Here is a 19387-nt window from a genome sequence, read left to right on the forward strand (position 1 = left end):
ATAGCTCTGCATACAATAGTGGCGCCAGGCTGACATATATTAGGACATGTGGCTCTGCTATTCAGCGTTGTACCAAGGCTAATTCTTTGATGAAGTAATATTTTCCAGCTATAGTTTGGCAACTCCATGTATAACTGACCTACATCTCAAATTCAGCAGAGAGTTCATGTCACACTGTTAATATTAATATTGTTAGGATGGGTAAGCAGTTAGCAATTTAAATATAAATTAATATTTTCACATGGGACTGTAGATTTCCAAATGCTTTAGAATTGTATATATTGGTGAGCCAAACTTTAGTTATGCTGAGACACCAGTGTTGACTTAGAAAATGATTTATCTAATTGCTTTATTTCCCATCATTGCCTAGGAAGTAAGTATTACTGTTTGTGAATAAAATAGAGCTTGCTTGTCTTAAAATGTCACTAAGTCTAGAAGCAGAAAAACTTTTGCAATGATGTAAGCAGAGTTTTCCTGTTCTCCTCTCCTTAATGGAAAGTAATAAAACACTGACTTCAGAAGATTGAATTTAATAGCACCTTATGCTGATACGTTTGTCTGGTAGGTGGGACCCAGAAATGTGTCCATTTGCAGTGTAGGAGGATGAGAACTTCATTGTGAACGCTGGTAAAACATGATGTGAATGATCAGGCTGCAGAAGCAATGATAAGAGAGCCCTTCTTGTAAAGTCAGGGAGACCTTGGCTGGATCTGCAGCACCTCTTCCTTGCTGCCCTTCCTCCTGACTGCTCAGCAGAGGATGTGTTTGCCCTGTGAGTTTGTGTGCCCATGAAGCATCAGTGGATAAGTCTTTGCCAGGAGCTTATTCAGGATCCTTCTCCACAGACACTATTCATGCAGATTTTTCACTGGTTTCACATCTGGTCTTTGGGACTCCTGCTAGCCCACAAAATAGTTCTCCACGAGAAGAACCATCTAATGAATAAAGTGTCCATGTGTGTGAAGGGTGTTAATGCCATGTCAGTAGCAGAATTCTTAAGTTACTTTTAAATTTCTTGGTTGCAGTGACCTCTGAGGGGTCTTTTTTCTGTAGCATGAATAAACTAAAAGATGTTTTTAAAGTGGTTCAATCTGTAGTTTCTTCTGCAAAGAAGCTGACCTACTGAAGATGTGAAGTTTAATATTCTGTGTAGCATTGGCCTTTTGGGTACAAGTTTTTTTCTTTTTCATTGTTACTGATTTGGTTCTTTTATCCTTTTGAAAGCCTTTCTCTCACACTCCAAAAATCATATTGAGATTGAAAAAGGGCTTTGACTGCTGAAGATCAGTATATCCTAATAAACAGAGGAGAATCAAAGAACAGACTAAGAAAAGTTAGCTGAACTGCTCAAACTGATGCTATCTCTTTCTTTTCTCTTTTTAGTTCATAACAAGAATATTTTTCCACTAATTAAAATAAACTCACTTTTATAGCTCCCACACGAGCATACGTTAGAAGATATTCATACATTCTGGATAGATTCATATTCCATTCTTACAGCCAAGGGCTTTTCAATCAACACACATGGTATAAATATCAATACTGATTGCTCCAAATTGCTCTTGGATAACATTTATTGTATTTGCAGAAAAAACCGTCTTGTGATTATTGCTAAAATAAACTAAAACTGTCAGACTCCATTTACTGTAAAAACTTCGATAGTTCTTAAGGTAAAATAGAGGGAAAAGTGGGAATACGAATAAAATGTGCGTTGTCTGCCCCTTGCTGGTGAGAGCAGGGAAGTGACTCACACTGAGCTGAGGTTGTTTACACTTCTCTTTGCAGCTCTGAAGTGTCTTGGCACACAGGCCTTGAGAAGTAGAATCTGCACCTTCATCCAAATTCTGCATTCCTATGAATACATTTTGGCTCTCTAATAATAACATACAGATAAAAAATTGTGAGAAAGACACAAAGCCTGCTGTATCTTTTTGCACAGAAGTTTCACAAAGGTGGACCAAGTACTTGCTGTCAGTGCTGGAACTTGAAACAGGTCCAGAAAAATCAAGATTTTGATTTTCCATCTGTTGCTTCATTTACCCACAGTATTCTAAATGTAACTGTGATGCTGTTCTTTGTCTTCTATGCTTAACCCCTTTAGAAGACAGCAGTGAAGAAATATAGAAGTTTAATACGTAGGATTTTGGCTCTGCTGTGTTCTAAAGGATATTAGTAATAGATTTCAAAAGTTTAAAGGAGTAAGTACAGATTTATTTTATGAGGAAGGAATGACAGTATTTATAATTAGCATAACAGAAGGAAAATCTTCTGCTCTTATGCTTTTTACAGTGAGTGCATCTTCATTAGAGTTTTTGCTTGGATCAGGCTTAAGCAGAAAGGACTGAAAGATGTTCAAAAGCTTAATTGTGCTTTGCTTTGTGTCTTGTAACAGTCTGAGAACCTGAAAACTGAGTCCCTTTGGATACAGCTAAGCTGAAGGGTGTGCCTGGGGACTGTACCTGATACTTTGCCAATACTAAAGAGCAGTCTGTCCGGGGCTCCAGGCGAGTGACCACGTAGTCCAAAGCAACCCTCATCCAAACACACATTGGGTGTCTTCTGGGACCTTGCTACCTACTATGTCTCTGTAAAAAACACAATTCTGAAGCCCTCTACTCCTTTCTGATGTAGATGGAGCCTAGGGGAGGGGGAGGAAATCCATAAATTGAAATTGTTTACAGCACTGATTTTTTTTTCCTTACAGCTTTGCTAATTTGAAAAGAAATTTCCTTTAAATTCCTGATTCAGGAAGGATTAAGATGGATTGTGTTAGAGGAAGGCAAAACTTCAAATACTTCTTACTTCAGTTTGCAAAAAGCTGTTGAGAAGTTGCCTAGGCAAAGTTTAACGAATTCTAATTATGTAAAGGAAGAGGTTACCTCACTGGTTAGCACCTGCATGAATGACTGAGAGGAACAAGTGGTTAAATTCACAGTAAAGAGAGAGTAGGGTGCCCCAAAGGCTGCTCTGGGATTTGTGATGCTCAGCATTTTTATAAAAGTTCTCGACAGTTGACTAAAACTGTGAAGAATGAAGATTTGTAAAAAATGTAAAAATTTGTAAAAAATACAAAAAAATGTAAAAATACATGTAAAAATATGTATCTAAAACTCCCTGGGAAGAGTTGCAGCAGGAACACACAAGTAACATTTAAAAGCTAGGTGAGCTCAAAGGGTGTTCCAAGTTGGTATTTGCAGAATAAATATAGGACAAATAGCCTTAAAGTCAGACAAAGGCATGTGGCTGTCCCTGAAGGACTGCCACTCAGAGAAAGGTCTGTGCAGTCATGGTGCTCAGTTCCATGCAACACCAGCCGTTGTTGCCCCTTGCTGGTGAGTTTTGGGTGTTGTCCAGACCAAAACTAATGGCAGAGGAATAGACAAAATAATAAAAAATACAAATTGGCCATTCTTTAAAGCTGTGGTGAATCCTGTTTGCAACTTGCTCATCTCATGTCAAAATTGGTAAGAGCAGAAGAGGTAGAGGAAACAGCAGTAGAGGAAGCAGGCATGATCTAAAGGCTGCTTCTGGTCCTGGAAGGTAGGAAGGTATATTGAGGAAGGGTTACTCCATAAGTGCCATCACTTTTGTACTCTGCCTCCACATCTCCAGGTGCCCGTAACTGGACATAAAGTGCAGAGTTAAGTGGACTTCAGGTCTAACTAATGATAGAGCAATTCTTGGATAGTGCTTTAATTTCTGATAAAATTCTATTTTCCAGGTCCATGTGTATGTATCTACTTTATGGTGATACATGTCTGGGTCCTACGTGCTGCAGCACCATTACTGAGTAAAGTGAAAGTGTAATTACACCAGCTGGGCAAACCAGTCTCTGCTAACAGTGCTGAATTGTGGAAGTGCCCTAACACACACCAACCGAGCCTTTGTTGGGGGTCGGCTGCAGAATTCAGCCTTGCAGTCATTAGTTGCTAAATACAGTTGCCTTATTTTAAATGCCTGATTTTGAAAAATATTAGCCTTAAACTTCTGCAGCTGGAAAAAAGATTAAGTTCTCTTTGACAGCCAGAGAGCTGAACAGAATCCGACAGAGCCGTAGCAAGAGTGGGGTGGGAAGGGGTCTTGCTTTGGGAACCCCTCTAAGGAGGTCGCCAGATGTTGGTAAGAACACCTAAATCCTGCCAGATGCTGCTACCACCTAGGAAGAGGGGCTGCTGCATGGCTGGCAGGAAGCAGGAGAGGTAAAGCTTTGAAAGATTGTGAGGGAAGGGGCAGTGCCAGAGGGCAGGTGGGGGATCCCACCAAGTGCCAAAATGTCTCACGCTGGTGCTCTCGTCAGGGCTGCTACTCCTGGTGAAGCTGGCGAGATTAGGACGGGTAATTTCAGTAGCAGCAGGTTTAGGCTTTTAGGGTTCACGAGAAGTTGATTGCCTAAGCATAATTCAGGTGAATAGAAAGGCAGTTTGAGAATTCTGCTGGAGAAAATAGGAAGGTGCACCAGTGGAAGCAATTGCTTTGCAGGTTATGCTCAGTGCACTGGAGGTGTTAGTGGGTGTAGGGTAAACTGTAATTAGATGACATTCATTGTGTATATACAGTTGACCCAGAATTGTTTCCTCTGAAAGTTGACATGAAAATTCAGCCTCTGAAATGAGGTAAACTTTTAGTGAAGTGCAGCAAAATGTGCTTTGTGCCAGCACAGTTCTGCCTTGCTCATGAATGGGAAATTCAGAATACTTTATGAGATTCTACATAGCTGGGGGAAAAATTTCTGAAGACATATCCAGTGTTTTAGAGCAAATAGTTAGTAGGCCAAGGTTTTTATGGTGTGTAATATTTCACAGGGCTTTCAAGGTTGGAGGAAATTTGTTTTTGAACACTGAATATTTTAAGGGCACCCTATAGTGCAGATTCCTTTTTTTCTCTTTTTTTTAAACACGTGTTTTGCAGTCCCATCCGGAGCTAGAGTTTTTTTCCATAACATTTGCTGTCCCAGGGCCACTCATGGTGGAAAATGACTTTTTTCATGGAACATTGAGTATTGTAGAGCTGCTCTAGTGCTAGTGGAAAATAACCTGTGTTTGAGGTCAGAAAAATAGATTAAACTAATTTTAAAGTTTTATAGCCACTTAGGTCTATAGGAGAACTTTTTAAGAGGATTTAGATCCGTTGCAAGAGTAAGATTTGCATTTTCAAGGTTCTTCTAAGACTAAGGCGGCCTGAGTTCAGGAATGCATCTTTGTTCATGAAGGACAATTACAGCCATCCTGAATTTTAAGTATGTGTTTAATTGCATTCCCTGATAGGGATGGATTTAGTCTCATGCCTAAGTGATTTCCTGACTTGGAGCTGTAGGATATAATTGTCTGATTCTGCTGCTGTCTGGACCCAGTGATAGGTCTCCCATTTGAATCCCTGGGATCTTTACTGCACTCGGGGATTCTGAACCTTTGGCAGTTTGGGGGAGTTGGTACCTTTGGGCTCATCCTCAGCTGCATCTGTGTGGAGATGGGGTAGGAAGGAAACAAAGGTGGCTACAGGCCATCTCTTCCCACTTCCTCCTTCCCCTTTTCGTGCTGTCTGGGGATCAAACCAGGAATTATTCAGCTTGAAAGTTTTCTTGCTACAATTCTGTAATGAAAAAAGGCTCTTGTAGAGAGAGGGGAAGTTATTTTTGTCCATTTAAAGTCCCTGTGTAAATCAACCTTTAAGTAAGTGAGAGTCAAGCATCTGCAGTAAAATTCAACCTTGTGCACAGGACAAAATCCTCCATGCAGTCCTACAAATATGTCCCAAAGCTTAAGAGTAATTTCAGCTCCTCTAAGGGAAGAAAAATAAAACAACAAAGCAACAACTTGGCTTTGGCTTATTTTTGCTTAGTTTCATTTCTACTTGGATAAGAAAGCTACTTAAAATTCTTAGGTTTTTATTTACATGAGTTCTAAAGGGTAAAACAGAGGTTTTAGGCCTTAACTACTTGCCTAGGGAAAAAAAAAGAGCTTTTTCTTGATTTTGGTGGTATGCTTGAGCTCTGTCCTGCAGTTTCTGTGTAGGAAAATTGGTGCAACTGCAAGAGCCTTGTCATAAGAGGAATGTGGGAATTGTGTACTTTGCCTGCTCTCTCCCAAGAGCTCCTAGATGAGACTCAGCTCAGTGTGCAGTGCTGCATACCGTAGGGAAGGGAAATCTTATCTTGGGAGCAGTAAATATGGAGTCTAATTTCTGAAGCACTGAAAATCTGCACGATGGAAGCTTTGGCACCTGAAATGTGCTAATGCTGACTGCTTGCTGGGGTTGTGAGGGATTATGAGATGGAGTTTTATGCAAGGTACTGTTAAGCAAAAAGGCAAATGCACACCTAAAACTAGTTTTTCCAAGTGTCCTCTAACAGTAAGAATTTCTACTGATAGGAATTCCAGAAATGAAAATATAAACAAGAACTCTGTCTCTCGTGAGACATCCAGCAGAAAAGGATTTTTCACTGGCCATATGAACATACAGATAAAGTGCAGCTGTCCAGAAGAGCTTGAAATGCATGTGCTGCTTTGCCTGAGAATGTGAAGGAGCTGGACTATAGGCATGTCTTTTTCTCCAGCTTTATTTCTTTAATCTCTTTCTAGGGTGTTTGTTAGGAGATATGATAGCTTCATATCACATTTTTGCCCTCCAGTTTTGGGTCCCCCTGAAAGGCAGGGTTAGAGGCCCCTGATTTCTAGCACAGAGCTGTGTCCTGACTGCAGAGCGTGCAGAGTCCTTCTCCCTTCGTGCCCTACTCCAGCCTGTAATAGGTCCCTGAACTCTTCTCTAAAGCAATCTTGCTTTTTTCCTTAGCCTAGGACTCAGTCTGAGCATTTGCCTTAGTGCTCTTAAGGGCAACCTAACCAAAAGCCTATGAAAATGTCAGAGCACGAGCTTGATTACAAACACCAGTTGCTCTTAAGCAGATAGTCTGATATTGCCCAGTCTCACTCTCAGATAGTGAATTGGTTTCCATGAAATACAAAGGCTGGGGAAAGGAATGGAACCAAGAAATGCAAAGTCTTGAAGGGTCCTCAAAATGGTCGTGAAGGGGCCAGCTCAGAGGGGCTCAGCACACAGTTCACATAACAATTATGAACTCCTAGATAAAAATCCTGCTTCTCGATAGTTTGGGGTAAAACAGAGTGCAGGAGTGTTGTGATTATTCCCACTGCTGTTTCCAGCTCAAAGATCACCTTTATGGGTGCACCCTGAGGGTATCCATGTAACACCAGCTGCTGGAGAGCAGCACTGTGTGGTGCCTGTGTGTAGAGCATTGGTGGTGGTTTTGATGTGATGTATTTAACTGATTGTTTCTATGGATTCTCCCCTCACACACTCTTTATCTGTAAGTGCCAGCACCCCTAAGATGGCTTGGGTGGATTCCTGGTGCATGACAGCTGGACTGGCTGCTGGCCTGTCATGCAGGGCTCTGTCTGCCCTTCTCCTCAGACCTACAATTTATGTTTGTGGGCTCGCATTATTCACTTGAGTAATGGTCTGATTTACTTGTGTGTGTGGTATTACTCACTTGTTTCCCCTAAAGAGAAACAAATACAGCTCTTTGGAGAAAGAAAGAGGAATCATTTGCTATAACCTGAGTTTAAGGTGTGACAGATACCCAGTTTTGAACTTAAAATGAGTGGCAAAGCTATTCTGCAGATGTCTTCTGCAAACTGAACTCCAGTTCACATTTTAAAAGGCTCTACATGTCTCTGAATGAGACACACGTAGAAGAGTAGAGACAGGGCAATTTTTCTGGGATAGCCCTAGGATATAAACCGTTTGGAAGAAAAATATTTGACTTTAGATAGATCCTGGGAATGAGCTCCATCTCTAAATGCTGTCATGAGAGCAGAGGGAGGACTATCATGAGGTGATACTGGGCTGATGTTTGATAGGGGCTTAGGTTAAAAGTTTAAATTTGAACCATTCCAAACGGTTTTGTGTTTTGTGGAATTGGAGTTTAAACCTTTTTACTTCAGTCTCATCTCAGCTGTGCTGCTTCTGGCTTCTTTTTGGCTCTAAGTGGCCTACTGGGTTTTGGTGCCAGTGAGGGTAGTCTGGCTGCAAACCTCTAGGCCTTAGAGTGAACGGCTCAGATCCTCACACCACCTCCTCAGCCCATCTGCAGAGTAAGTACATATGCCTGAATGGCTGTGGAAAGTACACTGTAAAGGAAAAATATGTCTGAGAATGATACACTTTAGCCAAAAATCTGGGTAAAATGGAAAAAAGACCCTTAAAACAAGACCTCATCCTAATTCCAGAAGGATTCTTTGAAGTGGCATAAAGCTTCTTCTAGAAACTCGAAAAACAACCTGGTTTTTGGACCCCTGTGCACTCTGCAGATCTTGTTTTGTGCAGCTTTATTCAGTGAAACACAATTCTACATGAGTTTAAAAGCACAGAACAGCTGCTAAATTGTCTAGAATAAAATCTGTGATTATGCAGGGAGTTTCTCTCCACTGCTTTTCTAGACAAAATGGCGGGGGGAGCTTTTTCCTTCAGTGAAATAGCAGGTTCCAAAAACGATGTCTGGTTCCTATTACAGCAAAGGAAAAACTTGAGGTGTGCATTGGAAGTGCTAAGCCAGTGATTGAAATGTTGAAGTTGTTCCTAAAGGCCATTCCACATCATGAAGACATCATCTGTAAAGTAATCCTGTACAATGATCTGTGAGGAGAGGAGACTGAATTAGACTGAGTTCAGTATGGCTGGAGCTTCCAAATGTCCCACATTCAGGTCGGCTTCTGTGGCAGAACCTGGTTGGGTCAGTGAGCACTGACTTGTTTATCTAGCAAGAAAAAGGGTTCAGGTGAAAGATTTTTTTCATCTCTGACTTGTCCCATCCCTGCACCTTTGTGCACGTCTGTGGCTGCTCACTGTGCCACATATGCCAACTTACCCAGTGACTTCTCCAGGATTCTGGAACTTGGAAAGGGCATTTCTGCTGCAGCAGCTCAACCAGAGCACAAGCAACGAGGTGTCTGATTTGCCAGTTTGCAAAATACCTTTTTAAAGGCAAGTGTTTGAGGAAAATAAAACAGTAGAAGTCTTCCCACTGGTAGTGTGCCAGTGGAAATATAATTTCATTAAAAATATGTGTTCAAAATAATTTCTTGATTAAAATTTAAAATGACAAGCTATCTGCAAGCGCTGAGGCTCTCAGAGTTCAAGCACTATAGCAGGAATGATGATAGACCTTTGGCTTCTGTACCACAGTAACTGAGATTGCTTAACAAGAGAGCCCCTCTTTTCATTATTAATAATGAAAGGGAACTTTCTGTTCCCTTCCCTTCACGCTCTGTCATTACAAGTTGCAGATCACATCTGCAACTTGGAGAAGTTGTCACAAGTATTTTGGCATAAATTTGCAACATGTATTTTCTAATCTATTCTTTTTTCTTCAAGAGAAATATTGTTGCCCAAATTTTTTTTTTTTTAATAAAAAAATTAATCTTTCTTCCTCCCTTCTGTCCTTCCTTCCTTGTGGGAGGCAGGTTGAATGAAGAGGTACTGTGCAGATCTTTCCATCGACTGGTCCTGACTGGGCTTAGTGGTCTCACATCTTTCAGCAGTGAGACATGTGAGCACATTGCTTTTGTAGGACTGGTAGCAGTCTGTAAAGCTGCCTTTGAGCTGGGCTTGCAGTACTTAACCTTTAACCTTTATTCTTAGTGGGATGCTGAATTATTAATAGGGCTCACAACTGAAAGGTTTTCTTGTGAGTGTAAAAACTGCTTGTTTTACTGCAATGTTGTAGCTTTGGTTTTCACTCTTTGTGAAATGAGAAAGGAACTCAGGATTCTTGGATGCTACGGTAGCAGTTAGCAATATAAACCCTATGGCTTCTCTCTCACAAGAAATGTTTTAATTATTTTCATTTTAAAGGTGTCCCCAAACCAAACGTAACATGGTTGAAGAAGAAAGATGTTTTACAGATCAATTCTTTCTTGGTTTTGAATGGCTCTTTATTTCTGAGGAATGTTTCCTATGGAGATGCAGGAACATACACTTGCAGAGCAGCTAATGCTCTCGGAAAAGCTGAGGCTGCATCTGTTCTCCACATAACTGGTAAGTGCTAAGTGGGAATTCCTTACTGATAACAACAGTCAGCCACTTTATAATCAAAGTTTAACAATAAAATAGTTGGAGGGATATTTAACACTTTATTAGAAAATTGGAATTTTTGATTGCATCTGACGCCCTGGGATCCGTTCTCTGTTTTGTGTTTCCTGTAATGTGGATCTGTGTACAGATGGTTTGACTTGTGACTTCAAGGTTGTTCCATCTTCTTGCTTCCAGGCAACAAATAATCACCCTAAAACCAGCTGACACATTAGGAACTAAATCCACTGTCATGTTACTGTGTGCCCAGTGCTTCTAACTAGAGACACAGGGCAGGTGTGAGTATTCAGAAAATCTGCAGGGAAATGCAGGAAAATGAAGGCAAAGGCTGGTTTGGGGGTTTGGTGTTTGTTTTTCTTAACTATAGAGGCCAATAAAATGTAGGGAATTGGAAAAGAAAAAATTCTGATTATGACCTGCTAACATTCAGAATAGAAAATATAAAGAAAAAACTCCACATAAATACCTCTATTGCAAGTAGGGTAATAATGTAATTCTGTAAATACAATCATGCCTTGCACATCACCTCAGTCAATGGATCATTTGGCTCTAGAGATGAGCTGTCTCACCAGTTTGCTGTGCAAAGTGCAGCCCAGCTCCCCATGACCAGTCCTGCCACAAAGATCCCTTTCTTGGGCACACACCCAGGGCAGGTTGGGGATGTTTGGGCCTGTTGGCCGAGGAGGACATTCCAAGGACATAATGGGAGTCTCTGTGTGAGCATGAGTGTAGACTGAAGCTGCCTTCCTGGTTTCAGTTTTCCTGGAGTACATCAAAACTTCGGATGTTCCAGAGAGGAATATTATTATAATGACGTGACTGGAAGATTGCTCACAAGAGTCTAAATTTTGTTTCTATTCCTGGTCATGTGACATAAGTTTAAATAAATCTGGAGTGGATAGGAGAGGGCCAAATTCCACAAGTTTTTGGCTGTGCAAGAATGCAGTGAAATGGGAGGACTTCTGCTGTCAGGACTTGCAGATTGCACTGGCTCAGTGTTGTCTGAAACATCCCATCAGTTTTTTGGCTTGGCTACAGCACTTGCTGCCTGACCAGGGGCAGTCCAGCAGTAGCACAAAGTCTGGGCAGCCTTTCCAATAAAACTTCCTAAGGGCTGACAAGGCAACCAGTCCTTGGCCTGTGGAACTGGCCTCACTGTGGTTTTGTGGAGACTTTTTTGTCCTGGTGTTTGCAGACAGGCAGGAGGCTTTGTACAGAAACTGCACACTGAGGAGAAACATTGAGCCGATGTAAAATGAACCAGAGAAGTTAGAATATAGTAAAAGATTTAAACCCTTGTGGAGGGAGAGTCATAGATGTTATGTACATTCATTAAAACAGAAATGTTGACTAAGTGGTAAGAATTGTGTGTTACTGACAGATTGCCCACATTTTTGGCAGTTATTCTGCCAGCATATGATAAAAAGGAGGAGTTGCTATAGTGATGGGCATTTGACTCTGCATTCATTATGCTATCTCTATGCATAATGAGATTTTAAAAGATGTTCTTCTTTTTTCTATTGTAACACTTTGTCATAATTCCATCTAATGGAACAGAGGAATTGGCTGGATTCCACTGAGAGAGTTATTTTTCTTAAAATTTTTGTATGCAATGAACTAATAAATAACACTGTCATGAGAAACAGGAAATACATCCTGTAAATCTTGTTTTCACACTGTTACAGGCCTGTTTTTCTAATAAATTCAATAAATTTGATTAATTTAGAAACTTGCATAAACATAAATAATTTCTGTTTCCCTGTACATATACCTGCGGTTTATTTGTTAGTTTAATTGCATAAATGAAGTTGATCCTAAAGAACTCCAAACTGCTACTATCCTTCTGCTTCATAACTAGCATGCTGGATATTTTGATATGAAATTGTTTTTGGCATCATGATTTAACTCTTGCTAAGAAGAGATCTTATGCATTGTGTTACAGAACAAAGACTTACAGAGAATAACACTCAAGTATTGAAGGGAAGCAGAAGAAAGCGTGTCCTGATGGCATCTGTGATTGGTACAAATGTCAGTGTGGTACCTGGAGATCCACTAAGAATAGGTGTGTTGCCTTCTCTGCTTTTTCATGAATCTTTTTTTTTTTTTTTTTTTTAATGTAGGAGGGCCCATGGAAAAAGTGAATGCAATTCCCAAGAGTCCAGGTTTGGTGACCCCCTGGATTTCTTAACTCTGGGTCAGCTCTGTTACCAGGGAGGAAGCCTTAGATTAAGACAATCATAATTTTTTTTCAGCTTTTCGAAAAACACCTTCCCTTAAACTGTTGTGAGGTGACTCACCCTGACACTAAAGCCACTAATCACTCTTTGAGCTTCACTTGAAAAATGGAAGGGATTCAGCTGGGCCCTAGAATGTTTGTTCTTTTTTCCCATCTAAATGAATGCCTTTGCTTCCATCCCTGCCCATGCCTGTGGAGTGAAAACGCAGCAATTTCATCTGATGTGTTTGTGACTCCTTTCCCAAACAGAGAGAAATTCTTTAATTACAGACCTTTCTGGGTATTGTAGAGTCTGGGATGAAATCTTCATTCCATTTAAATCATTGCTGCCCCGTTCCACCTTGTCCATATAGAACTTACTGAAAGGGAAATTATGAAGAAGTGTGGTAAGTGCACATGAGCTTATAGAGCTCATACCCCTCAAGGGGCTGTCAGGATTTTGGGCCATAGCTTGGACTTCAGTGAATTTATGCATATTCTTGTTTTTATTTAGAATGGTAATGTCCTTCATGTAGAATCACACACTCACACATACTTGTTCACAAACATTTCAGTGTGTTGAGAAAAACCTGCTAAAATGCTGTTGATTTTTAGGTTGCCCGGTGCTGCCCAGTCACAGAAATACAGTCCAGTGGCTCTTTGGAGATAGCCCAATTGAGGAACTTAAGACCTTGGAATACCAAACACTGGTTGGGGGTCGTATCCTAGAGGTGAACACCAACTCTGGTCAATTTGCTGGACAATTCCAATGTCGGACTTCAGCTAGTGCAAAACTAATGTCAGTTTGGGTAAATGTCAAGAAGGAAGGTTTGTTGAAAATTATATGACAAATTCTTGAATTTTAAAATATCTTCTTTCACTCTGTAAAGACTTTTCCTGATAACTAACCTGCTTTTCTGTGTTGAAAGTAATTCAGAAATATATGTTTGGCTTTACATGTGGGAATGGTCTTATTTAAGTCAATAGACAATGTCCATACTCAGAGTTGGATATGGCAATTAATATCTACCCAAATTTCATGTGGGGGTTCTGATTGCTTGCCTGTGTATCTGAGAAGCTGAGAGAATGTGTTTTTCTGCTTAAACAGTTTTAAATCAGACAGGTTTTACCAACTTGCCCTTCAACAAACTTCTCCATGATAGCCCACCAAACTGAAACAAAACTGAGTTTGAGGTCATCTTTGGAAATATCTTCATTATAATAAAAATAATTTTAATGTAATTGTCATATTCCAGCATCATTACAATTAATATGGCAGTGATCTTACTGCAGACACCCTTAATCACATCAATGTGCTAGAGCACACTGCACACTCATAGATTTCCACGTGAAATTCTCAAAAATGTCTTGTAAAGTTCCCTAGTGTAATGCACTTGCAGAAAACCACATTTCTATCAGTAGGTTATGAAATGTGCAACTGAATTTCCAAAGTGATGAATTTGAAAAGAACCCTACATATGCACCAGCAGGACAATCAGCTGTATCCGCAAACATTTTATCAAGTTTTAAACATTTTAAGTGTTTAGAAAATAATTATGTTCTCTTTTTTAAAACCCAATTATAAGTAGGGACTCAGATTTAAACCAAGCATCTGCTGACACTGTAAGCTTTTCTGTCTGTTTTATCTCTTCACCTAGCAGTTTGATTTGGCTTATGACTGATAGGCAAGGGACACAAGCAGTAGGATCAGATCCCCTGTGCTGTGTGTGAGGGTGTTCTCAGTGACTGTTCATGGGTGAGGATGGTTCTGGAACGCCTGGGGTTATGGGGGAAGTTACATTTGCAAAGGAATCTTACTGAGACATATCCATGATCAAAACGTTTATTTTTAAAATCAAATGTAAATCAGAAAATATCCTAATAGAATTTTTCAAAAACTAGGTCCAGCCTTAGATCCTAATTTAGATCTCCTTACAGTTAGAATTTCTGCCACTTATTGAACTGTCCACCTACAGTCTTCAGCTGGACTGCCTTTTGGTTGCCCAATCCCCTCTCCAGTCAGGTTGGGCAGTATTTTGGGGAGATTCCATTTCCTACCTCTGAGCTGTAACTCTGATTGACACTTATGTAAATGTTTCATCAGTGCCATACCCATGCATTTGTGAGGCTGTGAAACCTCCCTTGGTGGTTTTTGCACAGTAGGCATTTCAAGGGCACTTCTGAGCAGTGTCATCCTAGTTAAACAAACAATACAGTCTCTCCATCATAGCTGCAGTCAGTAAATTTAACTATTTCTACTTTGAAAAAGGCCCTTTTGTATTATTTTAAGAAATCCAGAAGTAATAAGGAAACATTGAAAAACAATAAGTTAAAGAATTCATTATGTGCTGCAAGAATGAGCCTGTGGACACAGCTGGTAGCTATCAATTATTCTTGGTTATTATAGAAAAACCTGACTCCTTCTGTGATCACATAAAAATCTGTCAACATTGCATAGTACTTCATCTTATAGGAAGTGACAAAAAAAAATTGTGGAGGAAGGGGTAAGTGTGGAATTTTGACTAAATATAAAGGTAGTAATTGTTAGAGGTGATCGGTTTTTAATATAAAACGCTCTTTAAAACAAATTCCTTTTTCATCTTGCCAGGTGCCTCAGTGGCAAATTATTTTTACATTAAATACTTCTCTGTAGTTTAGGACAGGATTTTCTTAAATCCTGAAATTACGTGAGGTGTCTGGAGTAAGATGAGTTTTCTTCAGGACAAACTTGCTGTGGAACAGCAGGAAACCTAGAGAGCCTGATTTACAATTTCCTCTTTTTAATGCTTATTGTATAAAAACGTTATGAAAGTTTTAAAGGAGGCTCATCAGTTCCTACTGTGAGCCAGGTTCTGCCCTTCATGTGCTGATCTCATTTGCCTTCTAGAGAGCTTCATGGGTAAGGGCTGAACTTGAGGGGAAGCTGAGTAGAACTAAATTCTACTTTGGCTCATGGTCCCTTTTCACAGCGCTGAAATATTTGCTTTTCTACAGAGGATGTGGTATCTATCCACAGCCTGCAGAGAGTGCTGCCAAATCAATCAAAATGTAACACAGTTACAATGTACAGTGCCTCTCTCACACTGCTTGCAATTGTATTTCTTAGATTTCACCTGGGAATATGCTGAGTGGAGTCCTTGCTCTGCTACCTGTGGGCATTCAGGAACCCGCTCCAGGAGCCTGCAGTGCCTGAACGCAGAGAAACAGAAAGTAAATGAGTCACAGTGCAGAGAGCTGCAAAAGCCAGTGATTATTTACCAGCCCTGCAACACAGAGGACTGCCCTGCCAGGTAAACTCCCTTCTGCTCTGTTTCCATGTGCTCTTTGTGTATTAAAATGCACTCGCCACCTCCTGAAATTGTTTCTGTGTTTATGCGTGTCTCCACGCTGCTGCAGCAGGTCTTGCTGCTACCACACCACACCTTAAAAGCTGAACTGGAGATCTCTCTGAGACACTGGGATGCGCAGTTTTGTGGAATCTGTGCTGCCCTAGAGGGAAAGCTTGTTGTGTTTAGAGTGGCCAGAGTAACTCTGTGTTCACCTGCTCTCCTTTGTGCCAGCAGAGCTCTGAGGAAGGTGTTTTCTGTGGAATGCCTCATTTACGTCTAATGCCCCTCACCACAGTGCTCCTGGCATGTCCTCCCCAGGCAATTTTCTCACTGATTCAATAGGGGTCATGGGGCTGAAGGTATTCACATCACAGACAAGTATATCACAGCATCTGATTCTGAAGGCCAAAACCATACTTCTAGGCTACTTGAGTTGCACTGAGCATTCCAGCTCAACAGGGTGTTTCTCCAGGTGTTCAGCGGGAAAACCCACAGGATCCTCAAAACAGGTGCTTTTTGTTGCTTTAAAGAATTGGTCATCACTATCAGCAAAAGTCTGTGAGGGATGCACACACTTTGGAGTTGTCCCTCACTGGAAAATGTTGGCAGGGAAGTGTTAAGACCTTAGCTGACATTGCGAGAGTGTATCTTGCCAGTATGTTCTAAATTCTGTTCTGAATGCAGAAAACATAGCAACAGATATGCATCAGGAGAAGTTGTTTATACTTCATTATTAGCAGCCAAAACCCAGATCATCTTAAATCGTGAGACTGAACTCCAGCCAGCCCAGAGAAAGCAAACATTTTGCCAGTAGAAAAATACTGAAATCAAACGAATAGTTTGAAACACAGCTTTGGTTGCAGGTTTCCCTCTTAAGCTCCAGCCATTTGGAACAGATGTCAGGAGGGTACAAGGGGTCCTGGGGCTCCTCTGAGCAAGGTCATGCCTTTCAGTGGATTGCAGGGCATGACTGAATAATCTGATTATCACTGGCCCTGGAGTATTCACAACATAAACAAATCAGTTATTTCATATGGCTAAAGGGAATGGGAACTGAATTGTCTTTTTAAATGCTTTGATTTGTTCTGCTTTAAATTTGGCTTTATGTAATTGCCAATGGGAGGCAATTGTGTGTATACAAATGCAATTAACTCTGTCTTTAGCCATGCGTGAGTGCTAACAAATAAACTGGTTTTCTTTCATGAAATATTCCATGCTTTCTATACAGGAATAGCATCCCAGATGCCTGGAAAATAACCCTGTGTCAGGTCCTTGGTGCCTCTAACCTCTCTCCTTCCCTGTGATTACAGACCTGGGAGAGAAGTGCGAAGTGTCCAAACTTCCCTTCCCATTTTCCCACTTACTGATTTCTGCACAACCTTCTCATCTCAAGGCAGCTCTTTAGAAAGTATCCATAGAATTATAAAGGCTTAAACATGCAGTCAGTGGCATGGGCCCCGAATTGTTTGGAGCATTTTGCATGTGTTTAATCACCTCTCTCCATCACAGTGGAGGGATACAGTCAAGCAAATACAAGGGCTTGGGTATGTATTTAACTTGAGCTTTGCTGTGCATGCACTGCACCAAATGTTTACAAAATTACTTGAGCTTTAAAAGGGAGAAAAACACAAGGGTGCAGACTGTAAAAGATTAATCTTCCTTGGGTGGATATAAGCTGTTTGAGTGTAAGAAAATGAAATAATTGCTGAAGAAAATAGGATTTTTTTCCTGTTATCATTGTTGTGGTACACATAAAGTTCATTTTATATCTCTAGCCTAGATTTATGCAAAGAGCAAGTGAAGTTGATTGTATTACCACGTGCTTCCTCCCCAGTATTGTTCCTAGGTGCTAAGACAGACTAAATATCTGCAACTTCTAACCAACAAATAACATATTCTGCTTGAGCCGTTATCTGGTGAGATCTTGATGAAATAAATTTGGATGAGTTACGGCAGCTGTCACTTTGGTACCAACTAAATTGGTACCAACCATTTTATAAGCAATGGAGAAGTTCAATGTCCTTCCTCCTGGGATGTCACATCCAGCAGAGTCCATAGGGCTCACCTAGTAACAGCTTCTGGTAACAGATCTGTTAGCAGTTAACCACGTTTAGAAGACCTTGCTCAAGTGAGGAAGCTGATTCTAGCTGTTCTCACATCTAAAACGCGCAAGGATGGGTTCTTTTGCGTTTTCTTTGCAAACAATTGCTGCCAGCTACCAGCAGGGCTGCAGTAATGGCTATAAATTTGTCTGTGCATCCTGCAGGTGGGTAGCTGGGCCGTGGTCTGAGTGCTCTGCATCTTGTGGCGGTGGATTTCACCATCGGCAGCTGTGGTGTCACCAAGTCAAAGCCAACGGCAGCGTGCTGGCCCTGCTGCCAGGGGCCTGCACACACAGGGACAGGCCTGTGGGAAGGAGACCCTGCACAGGGCACTCTTGTCCCCTGGGGCCAACGCAGGCAAAAGCACAGGTAAGTTACAGCATTTGTCTGGAATCTCCTTGTGTTGTCAAAGTGGGACAGTGTCATCGCGCCACTGGCTGAACATCTGTCGTCCTGTGGCTGAACATCTGTCCTCTTACACAAGGGAGGAGCTTTGTGTGTGTAATTACCTTTCAGAGCAGTCAATTAGAAATCCTGTTTCGTAAGGTTTTTTCATTTTATGCTGTCTGAGCAACTTTTGTTTGTTGAAGACACGACCTGAAACCAGAGTAGTAACTTCAGTGTGTTTTATAAGCTGACACACTATGATGTATTTCATTTTCCAAGCTTATTTATTGCTTTTGTTGCAGTCATATAAGAACACAGTTTGCATAGTTGTACTTGTGAAGTCCCTAAAATCGATACATGAATGTGCTTCAACAGCAGTTGCCAGTGTTTAATGCACAGAACTCTGTTTTCCTATATTTTCTGTTTCTTCCTTCATGCAATAGACTTGTGTTCATATTGATATGATTTATATAATTATTAACACAGTATTTACTGTTCAGTGTGCAAAGTAATTAATTACAATTGCTATTGCTGCATTCACAATACAGGTTTTAGCAAGACAAGTTTGTAATGGTCGGAGCTACAGGAAGAAGGTTGAAGCAGTATGGATGTGGCACAATGAGAGCAGACAGTGGATTTAGCTTTAGGAACAGGCAGGAAACTCAGTGTCTTGGCAAAATTGCACAGAGAGAACCAAAAATATGTAGGTCTTATCCAAATCGAGGTGTGACAGGACTGAAGAAAAAGGCAAAATGCAAAAAATTATGACTGGGCTGTGTAGCTGGGTAACTGCCTAGGAGGGTAATTCTGTTGTTACTAACTTGGCTGTTTCTTTTTCTCTCCCCTCACCCTTTACTCTCAATTTTCAGTGTTCTGGTCGCTGTGTAGGCCGCCCTGCAGGTTCACAGCACCGTCAGTTTATATGTCAGCTTCGGAACGGATCTTTCGTGCCAAACTCCTCTTGTGATGAAAGAAAGAGGTAAACAGTTAGAAGAAGTCACAAGTTAGATTCTTTAGATGATCAAATTAAGGTACAGGATTGTTACTGCAGTACAAATAGGCAAATTCTTTTGTGTCAAACAAAGGAAAGGAGGTAGAGACAGTCATCCCTTTGTGGACACTGGATGAATTCAGGAACCCGGGAGAGGTCATGCCTGAAGAATTCAGAGCATCCAGTATGCAGTGTTTCAGGGTCAGCTAAGTTTTCCTAAAGATAAAATACCTTTTCTATTCCAGGGTTAAGAAAT

At 40.8% G+C, this 19387-nt stretch overlaps 1 protein-coding gene across 3 annotated transcripts in view; it reads left to right on the plus strand.

Moving 5' to 3' along the window:
- The window catches only part of ADAMTSL3 (ADAMTS like 3), a 174311-nt gene that overhangs the window by 151951 nt on the left and 2973 nt on the right, over positions 1–19387 (plus strand). For 2 of the 3 annotated variants that reach the window (XM_048318254.1, XM_048318252.1), the window contains exons 24-29: positions 9871–10053; positions 12050–12169; positions 12938–13150; positions 15429–15612; positions 17918–18122; positions 19010–19119. In XM_048318254.1, the coding sequence (XP_048174211.1) occupies positions 9871–10053; positions 12050–12169; positions 12938–13150; positions 15429–15612; positions 17918–18122; positions 19010–19119 (1015 nt within the window). Of the gene's footprint in view, positions 1–9870; positions 10054–12049; positions 12170–12937; positions 13151–15428; positions 15613–17917; positions 18123–19009; positions 19120–19387 lie in introns of those variants that run through there. The other variant, XM_048318255.1, reaches the window with a different exon arrangement.

This window comes from Corvus hawaiiensis, chromosome 13 (genome assembly GCF_020740725.1).
Source record: "Corvus hawaiiensis isolate bCorHaw1 chromosome 13, bCorHaw1.pri.cur, whole genome shotgun sequence".
NCBI classification, from domain to species: domain Eukaryota; kingdom Metazoa; phylum Chordata; class Aves; order Passeriformes; family Corvidae; genus Corvus; species Corvus hawaiiensis.